At 48.3% G+C, this 12,206-nt stretch overlaps 1 protein-coding gene across 2 annotated transcripts; it reads right to left on the bottom strand.

Annotated features, from left to right (window-relative positions):
• Positions 1 to 728: 728 nt before the first annotated feature.
• ZGPAT (zinc finger CCCH-type and G-patch domain containing) lies at positions 729 to 12,022 on the bottom strand. 2 transcript variants are annotated; one of them, XM_028735495.2, is made up of 7 exons: positions 11,857 to 12,022; positions 9,433 to 10,174; positions 8,524 to 8,657; positions 6,803 to 6,961; positions 5,387 to 5,518; positions 3,665 to 4,082; positions 729 to 2,174 (listed from the first exon to the last, which is right to left on the bottom strand). In XM_028735495.2, exons 2-7 carry the CDS (start codon positions 10,017 to 10,019, stop codon positions 2,036 to 2,038), a joined length of 1,569 nt encoding a protein of 522 aa, XP_028591328.2. In that variant the 5' UTR covers positions 10,020 to 10,174; positions 11,857 to 12,022; the 3' UTR covers positions 729 to 2,035. The 2 variants fall into 2 exon arrangements, with proteins under 2 accessions (XP_028591328.2, XP_028591327.2); XM_028735494.2 differs by having other exon boundaries at positions 9,433 to 10,200.
• Between the last annotated feature and the right edge of the window lie 184 nt (positions 12,023 to 12,206).

The following is a 12,206-nucleotide window of genomic DNA, read 5'->3' on the forward strand; positions in this document are numbered from 1 at the left end:
TTTTCAGATTAAGTGAGGATAACATCCCACCCTCTTTTAAACAGAGGGCTGAACATATTGCACCCAGTAGGGTGGGATTTGGCACCTAGCTCAAATACAGCACATTTAATGGGCAGAGATTAGGAGAGACTTCCTTACGTTTGTCTCTATGTCACTATTCCTCCTTTACTTTACCAAAGGTGTCATGGGCTTTGAAGGCACTCGAACTCAGGACAAAAGGGAGAAACGTGCTAAGAGGAAGGCACGCCTGGCAAATCCACACCATGATCAACTCCCGCCTGGAAACCTATGTCCCCACGGTGGAAGGACGTGTGGGTCCAGAATTAGCCTCCACAGTAGTTACTTACGGACTCATTGTTAAAACCGTGTTTATGGAAGACAATCTTACTCGGCTATGAGTGATCGCCAAAGATTGCTTCTTTAGAAATGGGAAACAGAAGGAGAACAAGATGCCTTTCTAACAGAATTCGGGGGGGGGGGGGGGATGTAACAGGAATTTAAACCGAGTGGCTGCTCTTCTTCTGGCCCCCAGTGCTTTTTACAGGGTAGATTTATCTCTGTTAGATGGCCCAGGCACAGCTGAAGAAAACCAGACCACTTCCTTGCTGGGGAATTACATTTTGCAAACCCGACTGCAAACGAAGATGCACCGTCTATCATACATGCAAAAGCACACACACTAGAACCTGAGCTACGTAAAAAGTCCCAAGACCCAGAAAGCAAAGGAGTCAGCATGACAATTGTTCTTTTAACTCAAAATAATCTTTACAAACCTGAAAGGAAACGTGCACAGGAAGCTACACAGATGTCTAAGCCTGCCCCGAAACGCAGAACCCACCACTGCTCTTCTCCTCAGCAGAGCATTCTTCCTGAGACCAAACAGTTTTACCCACTTCTCTGATGCTATCTCTCCTGTGGGGCTGCAGGAGTGAGCAAGAATGATAGCGGCTTTTCTCTGCTCCGCTGTCAGTTCTGACGGAAGGCAAATGCTTCAGAAGGGGGTTGCATGAACACAGAAGAACTCACCACCTGATGGTTGTTGTTCGGGGGGGGGGGGGTAGACGTCAAAGCACGTGGCTGTCCCCATGTGGTTGGGACTCCAACTCCCATCAGCCGCAGCCAGTGGTCAAGGATGATGGGAACTAGAGTCCCAACAACATGGGGACGGCCACACCTCTGATTTAAGGAGAAACCTACAGGAGGCAGTTCTGCCTTCAAACTTGCCGGGATTTGATGGGAGAAAGCACCGGGACTATAGGCCAAGAATCCTCAAAGAACTGAACTGCTGCTTGTCTGGGCCAGCGAGAACAGCCAGCCTCCCTACAAGCTTCTTTTCACATGGCTGTTAAACCCTCCCCGCCCAGGAGTTGCACAGGGAGACAACACTACCACACTTCTAGCACCTGACTATTGGTGCGGATGCCACGCACGAGACTGCAGCAGTTCCTTCCGCAAAGTCAGGAGGACTGCACGGGTGCTAGAGAACCACCTTATCTCTTCCTTCTTCTCGTGGTGCTTTTCTCTGATGCGAGTTGGGTGGGGAGATCACCCACCACCAAGAAGTTGCCAAGGGAGGCAGAGAGGCGGAGACAGACAAGGAAATGGCCAGGAGAAGGGCAGGAATCTGCTAGCAGCTCCCATGCCTGATTAATGTCCTCTGCAGCTCCAATGTAGGTGCATCACCTTGTAGCTTTTCTCTGCCAATTAAGCATAACAAAAGAGAGGCAGTGATGTGGCCAACACTCATCAGGCCCTGTCAGGGACGATAGGAGTTCGAGCCCAGAGACACCTAGAATACCCCACACTGGCTACCTTTGCATTCAGGTGTCCATGGCTCTGGGCCACCCACCTCATCCTCAGCACCTGCCTTTGAGCCCAGCTGTGCAGCCAGGACGAAGGAAGAGCAGGACTGGCCTGTCTGCCAGCTCAAGAGATAGCAAGGTCTCCCTCCTTGCACACTTGTAGAACAACATGGCTGCTTCCAGACCAGCGAAAATGGCCCGGCCTGACAAAGGGCGGGAGAGAAGGAGAGAGGCTAGAACTCGGTCATTTTCTTGTGTGTGTTGGCTTTCTTCTGCTCTCGCTGGAGACTGGCCTCCTGAGCCCGCAGCTCGCTCAGTCTCTTGTGGGCTCCGGCAAGCTTCTCCTCCAGCTGAGCTGCAGCAACCGTGTGCCTGAAAGCCCCAAACCCAGAGAATTAGAAGGACGTCCTGAGAAAAGGAACATGCACAGGGAGGTGCCTACTCTATCCCCCTCCATCAAACCAACTACTGGGCACCACAATTTAAGGATATTGACAAGCTGGAATGTGTGCAGAAGAGGGCAACCTCATAGCACTCTAGCCCAATGGTTGCCGTTAATTTGATTCTGAATTGATTTTAGAATGAATTGATTTTAGAATGTATTTCAATTAATAGATTGTTATTTTATGTACTGTGTTACTTTTGCTGTTGTTAGCCGCTCTGAGCCTGGCTTCGGCTGGAGAGGGCGGGATATAAATTTTTTATCATCATCATCATCATCATCAAGGGTCTAGAAGTCAAGCCTTATGAGGAACGGTTGAAGGAGCTGGGTATGTTTAGCCTGGAAAAGAGGGGAGCTATAATAGCCATCTTCAAATATTTCAAGGGCTGTCACATGGAGCTAGCTTGTTTTCTCCTATTCTGGGGGAAGGACTCAAACCCATGGCTTCAAGTTACACAAAAGGAGATTCTGACTAAGCATCAAGAAGAACTTTCTGACAGTAAGAGCTGTTTAAGTAAACAAACCAACCCCTGTGTTGCAAAATATGAGTCAGAAATATCAAAAGCAACAGAGTGGCCAGAAACAATAACAATGCGAACATCAAAACTAACAAACTGAAGTCTCTGAAAGTCCTTAAATGAATTACGGTGCCAGACTTTACCCAGCGGAAAGCAAGCTGTGAAGTCACTGTGACTACATAATCGCATGAGCACTGTTCCAGAGTATTTTTCATTATATCTATTTGAAAAAAGGTTGGTTAATGAAGTAATTACATATTTTTCTACTTATGAGTGTGGAACTAATTGGCTGATGAAAAATTCAACAAAACAGTAGTTGCTATCCGGAAACACTGTTCAGCAAAGTTCAGAGTTGGCCATCAGAATTGGACATTTGCTGATTCAACTTCACTGCTTGCTCTTCACCGGGTAAAGTCTGGCACTGTAATTCATTTAAGGACTTTCAGAGACTTCAGTTTGTTAGTTTTGATGTTTTGAATTATTCCATAAAGATGTTCACATTGTTATTGTTTCTGGCAATCTTGTTGCTTTTGATATTGCTGACTTATAGTAAGAGCTGTTTGACAGTGGAACGCTCTCCCTTGGGGAAATATGGACTCTCCTGCCCTAGGGGTTTCTAAGCAGAGGTTGGGTGGCCATCTGTCCTGGATGCTTTAGCTGAGATTCCTGCATTGTAGGGGGCTGGACTAGATGGCCCTTGTGGGTCCCTTCTAACTCTATAGTTCTATGATTCTGTGATGCAAGAGCCTGGTGCTCTTCCGGATGTTTCGGACGACAACTCCCATCAGCCCTAGCCAGCACTACTGAAATATTTCCAGCTAAGCCAGAAATACTGGGAAGCCAAAACCCACGGCCTCCATTCTAGATCAGATGCTACATGCAGAATCGAAAGGTCTCATTACCTCCCGATGTTGCGTGCCAGGGCTTCCTGGATCCCGCGGATGTCCTTCTGGGTTTGGTCGATTTTCTCCACCGTCTGGAAGAGGCGGACGCTCAGAGCCTTCTTCGTGCTCTTGCTGGCGTGGTAGATCTCCTTGCTGCTCCTCTCTAGGGGTGCAAGCCCTGCCTCCTGCTCATTGAGGTCCTGGCCCTGAAGCTTCTCATTCAGGAAGTCAAAGACATTTCGGGAGGGCTTTGGGCCCTGCCGGGGAGGCCGGGCGGCTCGGTTGCCTTTCGCCCTCCGTTTTCTGGGCTTGGCTGGATCAATCTTCCCCTCCCTTTTCTTCTGGAGGATCTCGGCACACTCGTCCAAGGACTTGCCTTTGGGCAGCACAACTGCTAAGACCGGCTCCACTCTGCCCTCCGAATTCTTCCCCAAACCTGAAGCAGGAGGAGAGTGATGGATGGAGGACTTGACCTGGCATGTGTAAGAGACACTTGGATGGATGAAGCAGACGGGCCTGTCCTTGCTGCTGCTTGTCCACCAGGTTTCTCTTACGCACAGCAACCCAGGTCATATGGGTTGCAGTGGTTTTTAGCAAGTCATTAGCTTGCAACAGGCATCCTACTCATTAGCTACTCCTGGTCATTAGTTTGCATCAGGGGTCCCTAACGGGAGTCAATTTGGACTCACAGCTGTCCATGGAGGTGCAGGTTAATTCTGTGTCCAGGGCAGCTGTCTACCAGCTCCATCTGGTACGCAGGTTGAGACCCTACCTGCCTGCAGACTGTCTTGCCAGAGTGGTGCACGCTCTAGTTATCTCCCGCTTGGACTACTGCAATGGGCTCTACGTGGGGCTACCTTTGAAGGTGACCTGGAACCTGCAACTAATCCAGAATGTGGCAGCTAGACTGGTGACAGGGAGCAGCTGCTGAGACCATATAACACCGGTCCTGAAAGACTCCCAGTATGTTTCCAAGCACAATTCAAAGTGTTGGTGCTGATCTTCAAAGTCCTAAACAGCCTCGATCCTACTGGATACCTGAAGGAGTGTCCCCCACCCCCATCATTCAGCCCGGACACTGAGGTCTGGCTCCGAGGGCCTTCTAGAGGTTCCCTCCTTGCGAGAAGTGAGGTTATAGGGAGCCAGGCAGAGGGCGGTTTTGGTAGTGGTGCTCGCCCTGTAGAATGCCCTCCCATCAGATGTCAAGGAAACAAACAACTCTCTGACTTTTAGAAGACATCTGAAGGCAGCCCTGTTTAGCAAAGTTTTCAATGTTTGATGTTTTATCGTGTTTTTAGTGTTCTGTTGGGAGCTGCCCAGAGTGGTTGGGGAGGCCTGGCCAGATGGATAGGATATAAGTAATACTATTATTATTATTATTATTATTATTATTATTATTATTATTATACCTTGGTTTAAGAACAGCTTAGTTTATGAACAACTTGGATTAAGAACGCTGCAAACCCGGAAGTAGGTGTTTTGGTTTGTGAACTTTGCCTTGGAAGCAAAACATGTTCCGTTTCCTGTTGAGTGTGTTCCATTTGTAAATTGAGTCCCCCGCTGCTATGGGAAAGCACGCCTTGGTTTAAAAAGCTTTGGTTTATGAACGGACTTCCGTAACGGTTTAAGTTCGTAAACCAAGGTACCACTGTATTATTATTATTATTATTGGCACAAGCAGAGAAATTACTTGGATAAGTTGCAGAGACAACCACCTTTTGCACACATGCGAATGCTTACCTTTGCCAAACTCATACCCCATCTGAGCAAGGAGTTTGGAGCCAATGCCACGCGTATGCGCCTCCCAGCTGCCGAAGGAGGAACTGCAAGAGGAGGGCCCTTCCCCATTCTCAGGGGTGCTGGAGTCGATAACTGTGAGGGCACAAGAGGAGGTTTAAGTGGAGGAGGGCAGCAGCACTGGCAAAACCAAGCAGGCTGGGATGCCTAATGCAGAATCTTGGAAGCAGGAACAACAACCGGCTTCTCTCTCAACTTCTGGCTGCCTTGAGGACTAGAGTTTGTTAAATGCCAGTGTGGTGTAGTAAGAAGGATGTCAGATTAGGACCTGGGAGACCAGGGTTCAAATCTCCACTCAGCCACGAACCTCACTGGGTGACCTTGGGCCAGTCACATCCTCTCAGCCCACCCAACAGGGCTGTTTGGGGGAATAAAATGGGGAAGAGGAGAACCATGTATTCCACCTTAAGCTCCTTACATAAATTGCATTTATGATTACATGTATATGGTTTGGCTTTCTGGCCACCAGAAGCAGCTGCCAGCTTGCAGACAGCTTTTACATTACTGCCTGTCACTTACTCTTCAATTTACATGCAGGAGATCCCAGGTTCAATGCCTAGTAAGACTGGGAAAACACTTAACTCTGAAATCCTAGAGAGTCGCTGAGCTAGATGGACGAAGACAGCTTCCTTTATTCCCCCTTTTAACAATATTTCCTTCCCCTTGCAAACTTATTTCTATGAAAGTGCTGGCAGAGCATTTTCGGCCTCTTCATTAAACCAAAGTTCCCTGGTATCTTTGGGGCACATGCAGTTCCTCTAAGTTTACAGCACAGACACGGCACTTCGTTCCAATGATCTTTGAACTCCCTTTGCCATTTCTTCTCAGCCACAACTCTGGAGGAATCAAATTTCCTGGGGTTCGTTTGCTCCAGAGATTGCTTTGGTCGTTTTTTTAAAGACTTGCTGTGCGCGGAACAAACCTTTACTGTTTTTGAGGGCGAGGTGACCTTGGCTAAAGCGAGCCACTTTGCAGATAAAAACAGCACGCAAATCTCCAGCATTCCAACACGCCCACAGGTAGCGGGCCCAAGATGATGGAGACAATCCTTTCCCCGAGAGATTAAAGAGTGCAGTTACACTAAGTGAAAGCAGAAGTTCAGAGCAAAAGGGGAGAATCTCCCCACCCCCCAAGAAGTCCTCTGAGGCTTAAATGCCCACACCTTATACCAGGGGTCAGCAAACGTTTTCAGCAGGGGGCCAGTCTACTGTTCCTCAGACCTTGTGGGGGGCTGGACTATATTTTTTGGGGGGAAATGAACGAATTCCTATGCCCCACAAATAACTCAGAGATGCATTTTAAATAAAATTGGGCTGGGTCTGGCCCCCAGGCCTAAGTTTGCCTACCCATGCCTTATACCTTTGGCATATCCGGCATCATCCACTTCATCGCCTTCCGACTCCGATGAGGATGAGCTCTCCTCGCCACGGAGGGGAGGCATAATGCCGTCTCCCTCCACAACCGCTTCTTTCAGGAGCAGCGAATCAAATTTCACTGTGTAGTAACCGCTGTCAATGTCTGAGGAAGGGAAAGCGAAACGGTTAGGCTGCAATTCAAGGCGTCAACTAGGGTAAAGGTAAAGGGACCCCTGACCATTAGGTCTAGTCGCGGACGACTCTGGGGTTGTGGTGCTCATCTCGCTTTATTGGCTGAGGGAGCCGGCATACAGCTTCCGGGTCATGTGGCCAGCATGACTAAGCCGCTTCTGGTGAACCAGAGCAGCGCACGGAAATGCCATTTACCTTTCCGCCGGAGTGGTACCTATTTATCTACTTGCACCTGACGTGCTTTCAAACTGCTAGGTTTGGACTGAGCAATGGGAGCTCATTGCGTTGCGGGGATTTGAACTGCTGACCTTCTGATTGGCAAGCCCTAGGCTCTTTGGTTTAAACCACAGCGCCACCCGTGTCCCATGTACAATTAGGAGACGCTCCCCCCCCCATAAAGCTCAAATGTCAAGACACGCATCCCTCACAACTCCTCAGCAAGAAGTGTGTGCAAGAAACCGTTTCAGATCAATATCTTTTGATGCAATGTTGGTCTGGGAGTAAACTCCACTGAACTCAGTGGACCTTGCTTCTGGATAGACGTGCACAAGATTGAACTGTACATTGATTTATACATCCACTGTATATATGAACTGGTATGGCGTTGTGACTTTGTTTCCCCAGATTCTGATGGGCTATTTTAATATCCTTTACTTTTTAAAAGGTATGGTATTAAATGCATCCTTAAAATACAGGAGGCATTTTTTTTAACCACTCCCCCCCCCCCCATATACATTGGGAAAAGTACTTTGGTGGAGCAAGTGCACTGAATATGAAAGTTCAGGTCCCAGTTCTCCAGTTAAAAAGGACTGTGGGTATTAAGCCCAAAGAAAGAAACACATGCTTGTGCCCGAAATCCTGGAAAGCTGTTGCCAATCAGAGAAAATAAACTACAGTGGTACCTCGCAAGACGAATGCCTCGCAAGACAAAAAACTCGCTAGACGAAAGGGTTTTTTGTTTTTTGAGCTGCTTCGCAAGACGATTTTCCCTATGGGCTTGCTTCGCAAGACAGAAACGTCTTGCAAGTTTGTTTCCTTTTTCTTAACACCGTTAATACAGTTGCGACTTGACTTCGAGGAGCAACTCATAGAACGCGGTGTGGTAGCCTTTTTTGAGGTTTTTGAAGACTTTGGTGATTTTTGAAGCTTTTCCAAAACTTTCCCGACACCGTGCTTCGCAAGACGAAAAAAATCGCAAGACGACAAAACTCGCGGAACGAATTAATTTCGTCTTGCGAGGCACCACTGTAGCTAGATGGACCAGTGAACAAGCTTGGAATAGCGCAGCTTGGTTACTACATGTGGAGTAGTAACTGAAATGTTTGCAGGCAGCTAATGTTTGGATTTCTTTGCAAGAGTGCATCATGCAAATGCCTGCATCAGAGGGGCCACTGATTGTTCAGGTATGTCTTAGGGTCCCCTCATGCCAGACAGGTATCTTGCCTACCCCTGCCGCACCCATAAGTCAAGTTAGAAATAGGCATAAACCACCCTCCAACCTCACAGCAAACGTGCAAAGCGAAACAAACTCACCTGTGATTTTAGCAGCATACCAGATCCCATCCTGATGCCTTGCCAGGCAAGCTGAGCCCACAGCAAGGCTGCTGAGGTCGGGCTCCTCAAAGGGGCGCAGCTCCTCCACAGATACAACTTGCCCATGGGAGAATCTGCCGGAGGGTGGGGTGGGGGGCAACACAAGGACAATGAATCACAAGTGCCAGCTGCTGGGAATCACAAACAGGGAGAGGACTGCTGAACTCAGGTGCTGTTTTCAGGCATCCCACTGACTGGCCACTGTGGGAACAGGATGCTAGACTAGCTGGTCGGAGCAAGCAGGGCTCTCCTTATATTCTTATTCAGGACTGTCTATGAGAAACATTTGGCCCACCAGATGTTGCTGAACTACATCTGCCTTCATCCCTGGCCATTGAACATTTGTGCTGGGGCTGATCGGAGGGCGAAAGGTTCCCTGCAACTCAACTGCATGCTTCCAAGCTGCACAAAGGATACTGCAAAATTAAACTGCAGAGATGCTCTAAATTGGACCCCAGCGCCTTCCAAGTATTGTGGCCTCCACAGCCCATTTCTCTAACAGCTGGCCATGCTGGCTGGGGCTCACAGGAGCTGTACTACCAGATATCTAGAGCAGGGTTTCCATCTGTTTCTGGACTACAATTCCCATCATCCCTGACCACTGGGCCCTGCCAGCTAGGGATGATGGGAGTTGTAGACCAGAACCGGAGACCCAAGTTTGGGAAATCCTGGTGTAGAGGGCAGCAGGTTGGAGAAAGCTGCCCAAAATGAAAGTGGGTACGGGGAATGCAAGCTTGGCATAGCATCCAGGTCTTTGGTGGAGGGGAGGAGGAATATTATGAAGACTTCCCTGACCCATTGGGAACCCCGTCCCTACCCCTTACCCAGCTCAAGAGGAATCCTAATTACCGGCAATTCTCTTTAAACCGACACTTGTCGTCCAGGAAGAAGGGGCATGGCTTCAAGGATTTGTGGGTGGGGTAGAGATAGAGCACTCTGACCCCTCGGCTTCCATCTTCCATAGATTCACTCCCCACAATCATGGCATTATGGTACTCAAGGGTGCCCCAAGAACTGTAGTATGGGGCTTTCACTTTCATCCCACTGGCTTCCTCCTCCTGCTCTTCCTCTTCCTCCTCCTCCTCTCCTTCTTGCTCCACATCTTGAGCGTCTGGGGACTCATCCTCTCCATCCATATCAGCAATGGCTTCCTTAAAAGCGGCATATTCATCATCTGTGCTCAGTGGCCTGTCTGGCTGGAGAGGATTGGACGAAGATGTGGAGAGCGTCTCTGGGTCCAAAGTTGCACAGAGCTTGCTCTTTTTCACAGAAACCAGGCTGGATTCTGTCAGTTCTATCAGCTGCTTTAAATCCGCCTGCAGCTGGATCAGGTCGGGTTCCTGTGTTGGGTCTGGCACAGCTCCCAAAGCCAGTTCCACTTGCTGCAGCTGGGCGTTATAGGTCTGGATTGCTGCTTCCAAGCTCTCCTCATCCATCTCTGCAGAATGAAGAGGTCCCTGTCCCCTTTTGGGCTTCAGCACATCTTCAGCTTGACAGGTAGCAGGAAAACTCGATGGCAGATGCTTGCCCAAAGCAAGATCTTCTCAGCTGTCCAGGAATTCCCTCTTTGTTATCAACCAGGCACACCTCACTGCAGCAAAGGTGGGTTAGTTAAGGCTACAAAGGGTTAGAAATAAGACCACAGTATTAAAAACCAGCCCCTAGAAGTTATTCAATAGATCACTTAAGGCAGGGCAGCCATTATTCCACTCTTTCAATAGGTGCAAACTAGCAGCAAAGTACGTATGCCCCACAATTACAGCCTCTGTTCCGAGGAAACAATTCACTGGAGCAGCCAGCGTTGCCACCTTTCTTTTACTGGTTTCGCTCCTTTGCTTCTAACGGCAACCTGGCTGTAGAAATGAAGCAAGCAAAGCTTTCCTCATCCCTGCCTTGTGGTCCCTAACGTGGAGCCCATAGAAACCACAGCACTCCCAGCAACCTCTTGACACTCTCCAGGGCGTCCTACTGTCGCCGCAACTTTCAGTAGGTACTTAAGCAGAGCAAGACACCATTCCCTTGTGTCACACGATCAAAGCAGGCTAAAAGGGGGGAAAAAACACCTTCATATTTTTTTTTTGGGGGGGGGGGGGACTTTTCAAACAGGGAAAAAATACATACATATACACACATCCTTTTCCTATTAGGCAAAGATCATAAGATGACCCGGATGGTCGCCAGATTCCGTGGTCACCAGATTCTGTGTACAGATTTGTAGGCGCAGACCATCCCCCAACCCAAACTAGTTAGTTAAGAAAATCCCCAAACTTGGTTCCTTGGGTGATTCTGGGTCATCTCTCTGCAGTAGCTTATCTTAAAGTTTTAAATGCTTATCGCATTTATAAATTTATTGTTGTACATTGTTTTAAATGTTTGTTTTCCTTCTGGGATTGTACCCCCAAGTGTGTTTTATAAGCTGGTCTTCGACTGTAATAAATTATTTATCTACACACACACACACACATACACACTTTAATCTTTAAAGTGTGGCAAATTCTTTAAAATTGGTTGCTTTGCTTTATTCATTTTTCTTTGCTTTGGGGCGTCGTCCTGGAGAGCAGGATCTAAACCCTCCCCTGAAGTGATTATGTTGTGTATGTTTGTCTTCCTAGACTGAAAACTTTTGGAGACAGAGGCTACATCCCTGAGCTGGCCCTGCGACAGCCGCTCTCTTCCCTCACCAGGTCCCGCCCCTACCAATAATAATAATAATAATTTATTTATATCCTGCCCTCCCCAGCCGAAGCTGGGCTCAGAGCGGCTTACAATCAAGGTCTAAAATCAATTCATTTTAAAATCAATTCAAAATCAAATCAAATTATTAGTATTATTATTATTTTGCTTTACAGGGTTAAAGAAAAATGCTTTACGGGGTTAAAGAAAAAGAAAAATGCTGTAAAAAAGTACAATGATGGAAGTAATCTACATTAGACACAACAATTTAGTAAGAGCAAAAACTTTGAGGTCTTAGAACAAAGGAAGGAAGTCAATATGTGTATATGTATGTAATGACTAGATTAGAATGATGATATGGTTTTATTTGTAGATGTGTGCTTTTTTGTTCTTTTTCTTTCTTTTTTCTTGTTTGTATGGTATTATTTTGGGTTCAATGTTTGCAATTTTTGTTATAATTTTGCATTGAAATAAAAAAATAAAATCAAATTAATGGCACCCATTGGGCTAGAGTTCTGTGAGGACTACCAAAGGAGGGGGTCAGGCTGTGCCAAAACCTCCCCGAGAGACCCGGCAACCCCCCCCCCCCCGGTGGCCTACCTCGCAGGGCTGATCGCAAGGGGGGCTGGACGGCGGTAGGCCTCGCGCAGATTCCGCCTCCCTGGCCCGGCCAGGCTCCCGCTCAGCCCCCGCGACCCCGGCGACTCCAGGCTCCGACAACCATATAGACGAGGGAAGATCCAACTCTATGCCCGGAAGCCGGAAGTCGCGCGAGAGGCGAGCGCCGCCATCTTGGGTCCGCCAGCCTTTCCATTTCCGGTCTCTCTCCGGTGCCCGGCGCGCACGTCGGCCTAAGAGGCGGGGCTTGTGCGTTTATGCGCGTCTTCGCGCGCGACGCACGCTGGGTATTGTAGTGCTGGGCAGGCAGACGACCTCGGAAGCCGCCGCGA

The sequence above is a fragment of the Podarcis muralis genome, chromosome 5, assembly GCF_964188315.1.
Source record: "Podarcis muralis chromosome 5, rPodMur119.hap1.1, whole genome shotgun sequence".
Taxonomy (NCBI): Eukaryota; Metazoa; Chordata; class Lepidosauria; order Squamata; family Lacertidae; genus Podarcis; species Podarcis muralis.